The sequence below is a fragment of the Halyomorpha halys genome, unplaced genomic scaffold (assembly GCF_000696795.3).
Source record: "Halyomorpha halys isolate HHAL.00 unplaced genomic scaffold, Hhal_1.1 Scaffold566.1, whole genome shotgun sequence".
Classification (NCBI taxonomy): Eukaryota; Metazoa; Arthropoda; class Insecta; order Hemiptera; family Pentatomidae; genus Halyomorpha; species Halyomorpha halys.
Window position 1 is genome coordinate 382,418 of NW_027106661.1, and position 14,333 is coordinate 396,750.

Genomic DNA, 14,333 nt, shown 5'->3' on the forward strand with positions numbered 1-14,333 from the left:
AATATATTTTGACTTAATAAATTACAGTATTAAACTTATAAAAAGTGATGAAGAATAATTATAAAAATTGAATTTATAAATTTTAATTTGACTTGAAAATTGATGAATAGTTAAATATTTTTTTTAAATGGACATCTTCTATTTTATCGCAGCCAGAAAACTAGAATACCATTATCAGTAATAAGTTGGATCAGCGAAATCTATTGAAAGGTTTCAAAACAATTAGGATAAATACAGATGTTTAATAAACAAAGAACCCAACTGACCTAGATTATTTTTTTTCTTTTAATTTATAACAGGCAAATTAAATATTAAAAAAAAATTAAGTCGTAAAATAATTTTATAAAGAAAGAAGATATTAAAATTACACTGAGGTAATATTTTTTTTTTTAATTTTATTTCTTTTTAGGTTTATATAAGACTTAACATAGTATATTTAAATATTGAACGTTAGTTATTTCAATTATAAATAAAATATCCCTCATTTTAAAAATTTTGTAAACGAATTAACCTTCATACATTCACAACCTTGATACATGAGCTGTAACCTACAAAATTTAATATTTTTATAAGAGAATAATAACTAAGCATAAACAATTTAACAAGCGATCTTTTAAAATATCCCAATTAATATTTTAAATGATATAAAAATTTTATAACTAACAATCGTCGATCATAATTCGTCTATAAAGTAACCTATTTTTTATTTTATGTTACAGTAATCATTTTATGGAACACCAAGTAATAAGATATTGATATTTGGGAACGTTATTTTAAACTATAAACATATGCGTACACAACACAGTAACATAACACATAACAGTAAAATTGTTAACAACAATCAGGCAACAGTAGTGAGACAATCGCAATTCCTAGACCTGTCCGATCATGAGCTGAATACAGACCATTGTGCAATAACAATGTAAAAATTTAAATTAAAATAATATTAGAATATAAATAATACTCTCATAAATCAAGAAGTTCAAAAGCATATCAGCCTGTTATTTCAATTATTTTTACCTGGAACTGCACAGAACTATCTTGACATTTCAGGTATACATAATCAACATAAAATTTTTTAAGTTTAAGATGATGTTTTGTAGATTATAATAATGTAAAAACACATAAAGTTGGGAAAATTAAAAAAAAAATGTTTTATCCATTTACTGACATTTACACCTGCATTGAAATATAGACAAGTAAATTTGATGTTAGTTATACTATGGTATGATAAAGGCATTGAAGAATCATTGATATAACTTCAATAACATTTCTAGAGAAGATCTCGAGACCATCTTTTTTTCAGACGCCTTAGAGGATTATCGGGTAATGAACGAGACACCAGGTTGGAAACAAGTAGGTGGTTAAGGAGTATATGGAAGGATTGGTATCTGGTTCTGGACAACGTATGGAACATTGAGGTCGTGATGGATTATTTGATTTGTGATAAAGTAAGGAGCATTAAAGATTTTAGACTGTAAGGATTGGATACGAGAAGAATTCGATAGTTTAGTGGAACCCCAAAGCGTAAATCCGTAAGTTCAAATTGTTGGAAGTTTAGATCGTTTGTCTAGTGTCTGCCTTTTCAGTCTTATATGAGGATTCCATTTCAGTCGTTTGTCCAGAAATAGTCCTAGGTAACGGTTCAGTTTGACAGGAATAAGGGAGGTATAGTTAAAGGATACTGAGGGGCAGGAAGTCATGGGATTTCCACGAAGGGTAAACATGATTGGGTGGGATTTATTGGAATTAATTTTAATCCTCCAGTTTTAACATCACTCTTGATGTGAGATCGGAGATTTGGGGGCACAATGGAAGGATGGACATGTGTCATCAGCATACGTGGTGAGCAGTGTTAGAATAGGTTGGTATGTCAGCTGTAAAAACAGGATACTACCCTGAGGTACACCAGCAGACTGAGGAAAAAGGGATGAAAAAGCGCGTTGGAGATTTATTTGAAATAATCCGTTGGAGAGATAATAACGCATAATGAAGACGTATGTAGGGAAATTCAGATTTCAGAACTTACTTTAAACTGAAGAAATTGTGGTAAAACATTATTCAAAGCAGTTATCATACTCAAAATAAAATGGTAAATAAATTGATTTAGAGTCAGTTTTCTTAAAATGTTTAGGAAAAGAACAAATTTCAGTGAATTCTAATCTCTATTAAATTAATTTAAAAGTTTGTTTTTTTAAATTTGTCTCTTTATATATAAAATGTCTACGTGATTTTTAGCAGATTTTAACAAAAATAATAATAATAATAATGAATAAATATTTACTGCTTTGTTTATAGAAAATGTTAGCAAAAATATTGAAAGTAATGACACACAGGTTAACTGGAATAATTGGTTATCTAATTTCTATGTATGAGGGCTTTCATGACCACCCCTTTCCATGTGAAAATATGCGCAGAAGACCACTTTAAATGCGTACATATTAATAACTGCATTTAAATATAAATTTGTGCTTTACGATGTAATTTAAATGCTTACTATAATTTTCTAGTCTGAGAATGTTTTAAGAAACCTGTATAGCTTATAGAATATAAGCTGTAAATAAATACAAAACAGTCTCAGATCAATTTATAGAGTAATGAAACAGTATTTTAAACAATAAAAATATATTAACACAATGCAATTAAAAACAAAAATAGAAAGTACTATAATTTTTTTTTTAGTTAAAACAAATAAGCATTAAAAATTACGTGAATATCTGAAACGTTTATTTTTAATAAATAATAATGTTGAAAATAAAAAAAAATATTTATAAGAATTAAAATTGCAACTTAGTTAGTAACTTCTAAGTTCTAAGGGTTCCTTCATTTTTAACAGCAAATCTGGAGTAAACAATCTTACAAGTGAAAAACAGCATTCCTAAAACAAATTAACCACTCAATCACTTGCCAATAGATAATAGGTAACGTTTCAGAGGAAAGATTAATTTGTTTTAACGTTTTTGAATGAAATTCTGAATTTATTTTAATGTGGGCCTTGTTACCCGACATAAGTCCATATTGGTTTTAATAAGCAAGTGTAAGTACTCTGCTTTTGTTTGAGTTATTAAGTTTTTAAAAGACAAATATAACATTACTAATATTTAAATTTACAAGTGTGTTTTAACCATACTGCGAGACTATATATATATATTTAATATTGAAACGCCATAGTTCAAGTATGCAGCCAAAAAGTAAATATATATATAAATTGGTTAATGAACATTTTAAATAATCATTTAAAAATTAAACAAAAATTAAAACAGGGTCAGTCAAAAGCAATGCCTGTAAATAAAGAGAAATCTTACACAAACTGTCTTCGATGATAAAAAACAATTTATAGTAAATACTCCTTTAGGATATCACAAATTAAGTAATAAATTTTGATAAAAATTGGTTTGTTATATTTTGTTATCATGAACTAAAGACTTCCCTAGCGAATGAAAATGAAAACACTCAGACTACACTGAAAAAACCGGTTCAATCTTTAATGTTAAATCTCATAAAAAGTGGTATAATGTAATTTTAAACTAAAGGCTAGACCCTAATAGTAAAATAATATCGGCGCGAAAGTTTTTCGGAACATTTAGGTTATTACAGTTTATAAAATGTCCAAAAATAATTCACTTCATAAAATAAAATAATAATGTTTAAGGAATACAATAATGTTAAGCCATAACAATATATAAAGTCCTTTTTGTTAAATATCTAATATATATATATTGAACTAACAACTATTGGTATCATATTATTTATCAATAATTATTGAATAGTAAATTTGACTTATTAAAATTCGTATGTCAACAAGTATCAAGAAAAAATATTACTAGAATAGCTAACATTCAATAAAATACCTGCACTATTTTAATTTTACATCATGGGTGTCTCCTTCATGTTCCCATGAAACAAATCTAAAGTTAAAAAGGTCTATAGGTTAGTAACATTTCCTTCACAATATTAACCATAGATTATTACAAATGTTTATGCCACTTATATTCTTATTGTTTAAAATCATTTTTTGAATAAAAATCTATTTGTAATGTTAAATATTTTATCAATAAGTAGCCAAACAATGCAATCAGATAGTTGGTGGTAACGTCGGCAAATCAAATAAAAATTATCTAAATAGCTGTGTCCAGATAATTTTCTCCAGTATGAGCACAACAGTCGGCAGGATCTATCAACAATCCTCCAGGTTAAAAGTAAAAAAAAAAAAAAATTCGAATATGACTACTGTTGCAAACTCTCACTGAAATGAAAATATAAATACAAAATAAACTGAAGTTATATCATTGATTACACTATTAAGTAGAACATCGGATATTTTGTCAACTCTATTCTCTGCCTTGAGTCACTTAAAAATTGGGCCATTATCATTTAAAAAAAAAATAGGGCAGCTTTATTTCGAAAAAAACAATTTAATCATTTACTGGAATAACGTTACATTTTTTAAAAATTTAATTACCTACATTTATCAATTACTTATTCATTAGAAGAGTTTGTGATTCAATGAAAATATAGAATATGATAATGAGATAAAATAGTGATATGAGATTAAGAGACATCATTAATAAAACGAAATAAGAATCGGATATTATTCCGCCCGTCCAACACATTTTGAAAATTTTAATATACATGCTAATCCAGGCATACATGATTCATTTGGTATTTATATCTCTACGGTATGAGTATTTTGAAATAATTTTGTTTCTTTCTAGATGTACAACAGATTTAGAGTCACTGCGAACGAAGACAAAATATAAAGTTAATTCATTTTGCTGTTAGGGAAATGATTAATTAAAACTCTGTGGACTATAACTTATCACTAATTATCTATGCTATCAATCGTCCTGAGGACTGAGACACCTGTCAAGACTGCAGACTGACCTGATAGTTCGCCGGAATGATCTGATAACTGGTGCTGAGGTCGGATACTGTTCAGATCCCAAAGTTCTAGATCCACTTCCGAAGACGACGATACGTGGTCCTCCCTTGAAACTTGTCCGAAGCGTGGGACCCACATAGCCGTCATAACGTAGAGTCACCGCATCACCACACACCGTCACTTTCTGTTTCTACTGCTCTACTGAAGGACTGCTCCGGCCGGCGAGGAGTGGGGGAAGGGGCTCGGCTATCCTCGTACATCTTCGGCTGTCCTCGGCCGGGACCAGTCAAGGTCTCGCTCTGCCGCTGACCTTAGCAATAAACTTCACGCCCGTTGCCATAGCGATCTTTTTGTGACTCTCTCTCTTTAATAATTGGCCGTTTCGCATTTTTATTGTTCTTTTCCTCCCTCTTTTGGGGCATTTGAAGTTATGTCTGATATAAAATTAACTAATAATAAGTTTAATGGGTCCTACAACATAAAAATCGTTATCAGTAATTAGGACAATGACATTTGGAATAAATAATCAACAAATCATGGGTACTGGTAAAGATTAAAACAGAAAAAATATGTTTTTAACAGATTATTAAACATACAGTTTTTAACAGAAACATTAAATGTATTTATAATCTATTAAATGTATTATAATCTTCCATTAAATGTATTCATTGAAACATACTTTTTTTTTAGACCAATTAATCGCAAAAATAAATTGCAGTCCATCATTATTAAAGCGGTTGAATAGGAAAGATATAAAATGGATACCTACGTAAAAAAAAAAAAAGTACCACTAAACCCATGAAGAATTTTAGGTTCAGTGCTAATAATACATGGAACATTTCAAAATTAAGTATTTATTCCTAAGCCAAAATAGTGCAGGAGTGGTAAACGTAGCATGGGAAAGAATTTAGAATAAAGATAATAGTATTTTGTTTTTATATAATTGGAATCTTCTTGTAAATAGATATTTAATCGTGACCACTGGTGTACGCTTGCGGCATCCAGTTTGAGAACCACTATTGTAAGCTGCTTGGCGCAGGTTCTACAGATGGTAATAGTGACATTCACTATCATGGTATTAACTATTAAATTTACTTTCATGGTAGTATTGTATCAACTATTAAATTTACTTTCATGGTAGTATTTGTAAACTATCTGGATTTTCTTAATAGTTGCTAGAACTTTCAACTTTCTTCGTAAACGCAACTGCTAAATGCCCCATTTAGACGACTATAAATTGAACTGTAGAACAATTATAACTTGTACATTGTAACAATTGGTTAAGTTCACTATCAACGTGTAAACAAGCAATGTTATACGTTCTCAATATTGTAATATTACATAAATAACCTACATATCACGTAGATATTGTCTTTTAGCGTTGATGATAGTTTGACAGTTGCGGTAATATCTACTTACTGCTACTGATATAGTTGATAAACATCTTTATGATTCCTTACCAAATGATTCCGTCCAGAAATTTGTTTTTAACCTGAAAACTAATTTACATTTTTTTCTCCTTCAGTTGATTATAAAAAATTGGCCATGATTTATATTTATTAATTTTTATTACGGCTAACAATGGGATAATTATTTCAAATAAACAAAATTAAAGTTACTTTAGGAGAATATATTTTGAAAATTAGTTATATTATTTCAATCAAGATAAAACCTAGTTGATAAATCTAACTTAAATATGAAGCAATGCAATAGTACAAGAAACTTTTCGTTCTAATCTCATCTCTCTCTATGTACTTTCAAGATAGTTTTACTTGTTTGTCTCTGTCCATTGATTTCTCTAAGTATTTGGTGATTGGTTCTCTGCCAACTTCACTAATAACGAAAATCTTTCTTTCCAAGAGCTTGAACTCAATAGACTCGGGTAGTTTCAGACAGCATTGTCGGATTTTTTTTTTAACTTTTTATTATTTTTTTAAAAAAATTTTCAATTATTCTAAAATCATTTTTCTTATTGATTAATTATCAGTATATTATTATATATGGAAATACTGACGTGACACAAACTGAATATACTTAAGATAAAAGCATATGTATTTTTTTTTGGGGGGGGGGAATTTAAGGCAAGAAATATTATTTTGATATAAAATCTTTTATTATGGAGGTATGAATAAATAAAAATCGTACACTACATATACGCTTTTAAAGTTACGATATAGTAAACGTTTACATGAATATTAACAATATAATAATAATGCGTGACTCAGGATTTCCGCAAAGAAAAGACCTACCAAATAAATTGCAAAATGATGACGTGAAAAGATTTGTGAGGACCCAGTTTAACATTTCAGGTCGGATTTTGCCTACAATTAGATCGAGTTATCGATGTGAAATGCCAGCATTTCGGCCTTCGAATTCCTATCCTTTTTCGCTATATCTTGATTGTGAATGAGTTACAAACAGGTAAAGAAAGGAATAGATCGTGATGCCAGGCACACAGGTTTCACACAATTAACTTCACAACGAGCCTGGAGCTCCGGGTTCACACACACAACTCTCAGGTCCTTGGCTGAAGTGAATCACAAGTCCAAGTCGATTATATTAATCTCAACCACTAACGATAATCATTCCAATATATATTCTTCGATAGCTATCGAAAATAATAATAAAAAAAAGTTAGGGTTTTTTTACTAATTGGTTAGAAATTCCTCCAAATTGAAACTCCAGAAAATATGGTATGATCCGAAAATTCACGAATCCATTAAAAAAGACTGACTTACTCTCCCCAAAATAAAAAATGATAGTGCAACTTTTGCCAATCATATGGATAAATTTATAAAATAATTAATTTTCAAAAACATAAAATTGATAATTTAGAGGAGGTTAGTAGACGACGTAACCATGTCACGATGTCAAGACGTAACCATGGGACCCTCGAGTCTGCAGTGGAGTCGGTTCAATTTCTGACTTGGGCGAGTTAACTTTTATTTCACATTAGTCCCATAGAATGAAAACAAGACCAATCCCACTCTGGATAGAATAGTTTGGTTACCTATACTGTTGGTAAACAAAGTTATATATAGGAGATGTTCGGAGGAGCGGTTAAAAAAAGAACAATAAATGTTTATTGGAATATTAAAAACAAAAGGAATAAAAAAGAAAAAAATGGGCAAACAAATTTTTTATATAAACTTATTAATCTAAATCTTATTTGTATTTCTTTTTGTCCATACTTATATATTTTTTTATTTATATTTACATAATCTTTAATTATCAACATATATTTAGTTGATTTGTATCTTTTTTAGCCCAGTAAAGTGAGGCGAAACGTCGGAAATAAATAGCTGTTAATTTTTTTTCCCTTTTTGCCCCCCCCCCCCGTACCATCTCCTTCCCATTGTGTATGGTCAATAATTTTTATATACAATGTAAACAAACTTTTATTTCTTTTTGTAACCCTAAAAATAATCTGAGAGCCTCACATGATTAAAAACTCCCCTGTGAGAAGTAGGGGATCAATATATTTAACATATAAAACATAATTAATATATTAAAATATAATATTCTTTTAATATAAAACTCCAATCCTACACATGACCATCTAATCTTAGCCCAAGGAAGTAATCAATACCAACTTCTATCATTCCAGACTTATAAAATTGTAGTCGAGGAGATAAAAATAGAAGTACGTAGCGTGGAGTATGGAGTCTGAAATAGATGACAGAAAAGATAAGTCGTACATTTTACTGAATGCACCTGCATACTTCAAATGGTCGGGTAAGGTTAAGAGGAATATTTTTATTTTTTCCTCTGTAGAGATGTTTCATTTAAACTCAGCCTCAACCCACGTCTACTTTTTTTTATTTGTTAGAGAAATCGTTGAGTGCTCTACCCTCACGAATGTATATTTATTTATCCGTAGTTAATGTAAAGAAATATTGAGTATTCATGAAGCAAGTCCTAATTGATATCTATTTTCATAAAAATATATCTAGTAAATTTGATGTAAGATCTTAATGGAGTGATACAGGCATGGAGAGAAACTACCCATTGGTAGCAATGATGAATAATAATTCTACATTAGAAGATCTCGAAAGATTATCAGGAATGAAAGAGAAATCAAGGTTAGAAACTAGCAGGTTTGGGTGGTTAAGGAGTTTATTAGGATTGATATCTGATTCGGGCTAGATCGGTTACATATGGAACATTAAGGGTTTTATGGATGATTTGATTTGTAACAAACTAAGGAACAAGGATTTTGGTTTGTAAGGATTGAATACGAGAGGAATTCAAAGGTTTAGTTGAGTCCCAAAGCTCAACTCCGTATGGCCTGATAGGCCTAATTATTGTCTTGTAGATCAGTATTTTGTAATGAATTGAAAGTTTAAACCGTTTGTCTAGTAAGTGCTGTAATAGTCGGAGTCGACTTGCAGTTTCCTTTCTTTTCACTGTAGTGCGAGGATTCCAAGTAAATCGTTTGTCTAAATGCAGTCCATGGTAGCGGATCTGTTCGACAGGGGTAAGAGCAACATTATTAAACGAAACTGTAGGGCAGTCGGAAGGTTTACTACAAAGAGTAAAGGTGAATTGATGGGATTTGTCAAGATTTATTTTAACCCATCAATTTCGACACCATTCTTCGAGAGTAGTGATGTGGGATTGGAGAAGTTGGGATGCACTTAAAGGTAATTATTAACTGGGAGTAAGTATGTGTCATCGTGATACTTAGTGAGGATAGGCAGATGTCAGCTCCATAGACCGTGTAGATGATTGGACCAACGATACTACTTTTAGGAACACCAGCGAAATGAGTTATCAAACTAAATTTAGAATTAAAAAATACTAAAAAAAAAAAATAGTAATTTAATGTTATACGATATTTGCTTAGATATACAACAACAATTGACTACCTTTATTTTGAAATTAATATTTTTAATTTTGAAAAGAATCTTTGTGGGGGAGTAAACTTTACTTTAAAAATATTACATTGATTTTTTTCTTTCATTGAATATTTGAACTATTACATATAGTTTAACAGTTTAATAATAATATTTCTGAAACTATTAGGATAACTTTGTACGTGACCCATCAACAATAAAACGAAATAAGGTTCAGATTTAGAAAATCTTACCATACAACATCCAGCCTAAGATTTAATCAATTTAAACTATGTTGAAACACCTCATTTTAATTATTTACTTGCAATTCGCAACTGTACAATGCAGCACCAAGCGAATCCGATAAAAAAAGTGCGTCGTCAGCCGGTGGCTGCGGCTCGAGAATCAGGCCAAATAATCTTAACATTTTAGTAAAATTTTAGTTTTTTTAATTTATCAATTTTTTTTTAATCTTGCCAAATTTTCGTCCATTTAGTCATCAAGACATTAGTGTACATGTCTTAACGTTTATATTACACGAAAATATGAAATGGTGTTTCTGACGAAACACATTCAGTTGAGAAGCTTTCAATAAAAAGTCAATACATTCACTTTTATGAGTTATAATTAAATTATTATATTGCGGAATCCAATGCAGATTAAGTTTCTATTGAAAACGATAATCTGTAACATCTCTTTGACAAAGGAACAATTAAATTTTGAAATAAACTGATTAAATATTCGATGTAGAATTTTAATTCATGATTAATATGTATCATAGCAATAATTATATATTATTAGAAATATTAGGAACCACAGAATTACATCATTTCTTTTTGAGACCTCCCTCCTAAGCAGCAGACAATTAAAGAGGAAGAAGAAGATGAAAGATGTGAAGGAATAAGATGAAAGATGAGGAGGAATAAAATGATAAATCAGGAGTTAGGGTAAGAAGTACCTGGTCGCAGGGGCTTTATTGCGAGTATCATCATCGTCAAGAAGTTTTTATCAACTCTACATCAGGGTGACTATCATGGAAAATATAATAATTGTCAAATTATAAGAGTTAAATGTACAGGAAAAAATATTTAGTATATAATAGACCGTATAATAAATCATAAATATAATATATCTATAGAAAACGGCCTTGCTATAACTTATTGGGGGGAGGGGAACCAACATAATTTAAAAATTTCCAAACAATTTGAACAAAATTCTTGGGGAGTATTTTCTGAAATTAAACCTTCTACTAAACATTGTTTGGAAAATTGTCATCTATAAAAATATGCGAGAATAACCTCTTTGAATTGTGTTTCACCACAATTTTTTGCACTTTGATTCAGTGTTACAAGTTAATTTTTATTTTATTTTTTCAATTTTAGACTGTGCATATGGTATGAATGAATACTTAGAACACAAATACTTATTGACCCCGATTGTGGTAGGTTGTGTTATTTTTATTATTCAATATAAAATAAATAAAAAGTTACCACAAACAACATATTCCTTTTTTGTTTTTTATTCCTAATGCTGACATACAAAACGATTTTTTGAATCAAGTAAGTACAATTACAACAACATAACTACAACTGAAGTTAATCACGAAATAATCAATAAAATAGTAAAAAGCGTTTAAACATCGGGTCAAAGGGAAGACCTAGAGAATGCCGAGGGGATTGAGGTAGGTTATTGATGTTACAACCTGCATCGAACCTCCGACATCATTATGCTCCAGGAGGACCAAAGGATGACGAACCCAAATCTTACGGCCACTGCAGGAACTCGAGACCCTACCTGTTTTTAGTCGACGTAAGATATCGATCCATTAGGTCTCGTGTTCTTAACCTTTAGGACCCACGGTAAAACGAGAAAGGTATTAGAAGGGACAAAAAACTCGGTTGGAATGTGTAATGCCATCCTAGACCATTTTTCAAATTACACTCCAAACCCATTTAGTAAGTTGAAAAAAAAGAAAAATCTAATCTTCAGCTTGGAGGTGTTTCATCTTTAGTGTCGTCGGAATGAGTACTGAAAGGGGAATGTTTTCGGCGAAGGTTTATAGGCAATCAACCAAGCGAATGCAAGTGCTTTAAAGGCAAAAGTATGGCAATAAATTCTCAATGATTCAATCCCCAAGGTGCTGAATGAATCAAATATATTCTCGTAACTATTGCTAATTGAAGAAACATGAAAAAATTATGTGGGAATGCTATGGGTTACTTTCACATAGCATGTGTATTATTTTAATATATATAGCTCTGAGGTAAAAGATAATAATAATCTGTATTTATTCTGGGACTACTCCCCTCCAGATTAATAATATAGATAATTAAAATTAGCCTTTACTGCTTTAGAAGGGAAAGTAAAAATACAAGAAATTAACAATTAAAAAACATATTTAAAAAATGAAACAATGTTAAATAAAAAACTCCTGATGATAATAATAAATTGAAAAAAATATATAAATAAACAATAATTTGTCTTTTTTTTACAAATTTTTAAAGACTAGTAAGAAAATGCATTCACAATCCAATAAAGAATAAAATAATAATTCTAATGAATGATTAAAAAAAAAAAAAAAATTAAAAATAAAATACTCTTTCAATTCACAAATTTCGATTGAAAACACGGACATTGATTTCTATTCTTTTGGATCCGGACGATGATAAAGTGAAGAATTAGGCGGGATTTGAAAGTGGGTAGGGTACTTGGAGCAACGAAGGAAAGAACGGAATTAAAAATCATTCAAAAGCTACTGTTCTGTGGGTCATTGTATACAAATCGGAAGACCGAGAAGGCTAATTAATTCCCGAAATAGAAAAAAACAAAAAATGTACATGATTACAAAGATTCTACCACGTGTTTCATCTAAAAAACAGGAATTAAGAAGAATACTGTGGGCGTGAGTTATTTTTCAAGATTAAAGAGGAAAATTTCCTAGGGCCACTAATCCCAATTCTTTTCAAGGACATTCAAAGGAAGGTTGAATGAAATAGATAAAAAAGAGAGCTATTCGGTCTTGTGTTTTATTTGAAAGCTGACATCAAGAACATTTTGATTAAAATATACCAAGAGACTAAAAAATAAAATAAATCAAAATATAACTAGTCTCACAACATATTGGTTAAGGCTCTGACGTGATAAAATATATAATTTATAATTATAGGTAATGTAATACTGAAGATGTGGAAATGACCCCGAAACGTTGAAGAAAAAATAAAAAGGCATAAAGACTAAAAAAAAGGAAAGAATTAATTTCATAATAATAATACACTTTCATTAAAAAATAAAATTATTTTATAACATTAGACCCTAATCTCTCAGTTTCGGATTCGAGTTTGCAACGAAAATTTGCAACGATTTGTTTGCAATTTTGCAACAATTGCAAAATTTGCAACGAAAAAACCTTTTGAGGTCCCTTGAGTACAAAAAATCTATTCTGGAAAAATGGTCTGTGCACAGTCTAGCTAAAAAACAAAACGTCCTACGAAACTGAAATTATATATTTATGGTGGGTATATGGTCTCGGATAGTAACAGTAACTTCTTCACTAAAATCGGCTTACTAGAAATGACACTTTATGGAATAGATTTTTGATGTTTATTCGATTTTCTCCAAAACGGATATAAAAATTTTGTAATAGACTAACATTTTCATTTAATTTTTAACATTTCAATAATTTTCAAAAAACCTTTCGTTAAAATACCATTAATTTCGTTTATTAAAAAAAAAAAAAAAAAATAAACAGCACTTATTATTAGGAATGATATATAATGAATAAATATAAAATATTAAAGAATTGTATGAATAACTAAAGGAGGAAAAATGAATAAATCCGATTCGAATGGGAAAAGCCGAGAACAATCTTTCCTAATTTCAAGCGCGTGTTTACGACTTTGTTATACTGTTGTAGTCTTGGCAGGTACAAGATTTATATTATTTATTCCCATCTGTAAAAACCTTAAGGTTCCAACTTTTATAGCAACAGGAAAATAAATATTTTTTTCTCACGATTTCCCCCTTCTTTCATCTTTTGATTTTGTTTCTAAAATCACAAAAAATAACGTTTTTTTTTCTTATTTATTTATTTTTTTTTAAACATTGATTATTGGGGGAGAGGGAGTATAGACTTATACAAAAGATACCCTTAACACTATATACAGTGGTATATAAAAAAAAAAGATAAAATTAATAGATAAAAATTATAATTCTTTATAAAAGAGAAAAGTAAGGTTAATAACAGAAATAACGACATTCCTAGACCTAACAAAACAAACTGTTGCCCTCTAATGGGGGAAAAAAACAAGTCATTGAAAAAGGCAAAGATACAAACCAAGGAGCAATAATTATACAGAAAATCTTAAAATCGTTGGTACTTTATCAACTAAACTATTTTATTTTTATAGAATTATTCTCAAATTTATTGATAATAATTTATTTAGAAAAGAAATAATATATTTAAAAATGTTAGAAAAAAAAAATTAAACTTATCGAATCACCCTATAACAATAAATTTGGTAAACGTACCTTAAACTATTTCGTAGCATAAATGTTCAATCGCTTGCTAGATGAACTAATAAATAAATCAACTCCCCCCCCCAAAAAAAATAACTAAA

The 14,333-nt window shown here is 29.7% G+C and overlaps 1 protein-coding gene across 6 annotated transcripts in view; it reads right to left on the reverse strand.

Annotated features, from left to right (window-relative positions):
- Positions 1-14,333, reverse strand: part of EcR (Ecdysone receptor) — a 516,751-nt gene that overhangs the window by 121,001 nt on the left and 381,417 nt on the right. Inside the window, exon 1 of one of the 6 annotated variants that reach the window (XM_014426258.3) lies at positions 4,885-5,090. The exons of 4 other annotated variants lie outside the window; for them this stretch is intronic. In XM_014426258.3, the coding sequence (XP_014281744.1) occupies positions 4,885-5,029 (145 nt within the window). In that variant the 5' untranslated portion in view covers positions 5,030-5,090. Of the gene's footprint in view, positions 1-4,884; positions 5,091-14,333 lie in introns of those variants that run through there. One more of the 6 variants, XM_014426257.3, reaches the window with a different exon arrangement.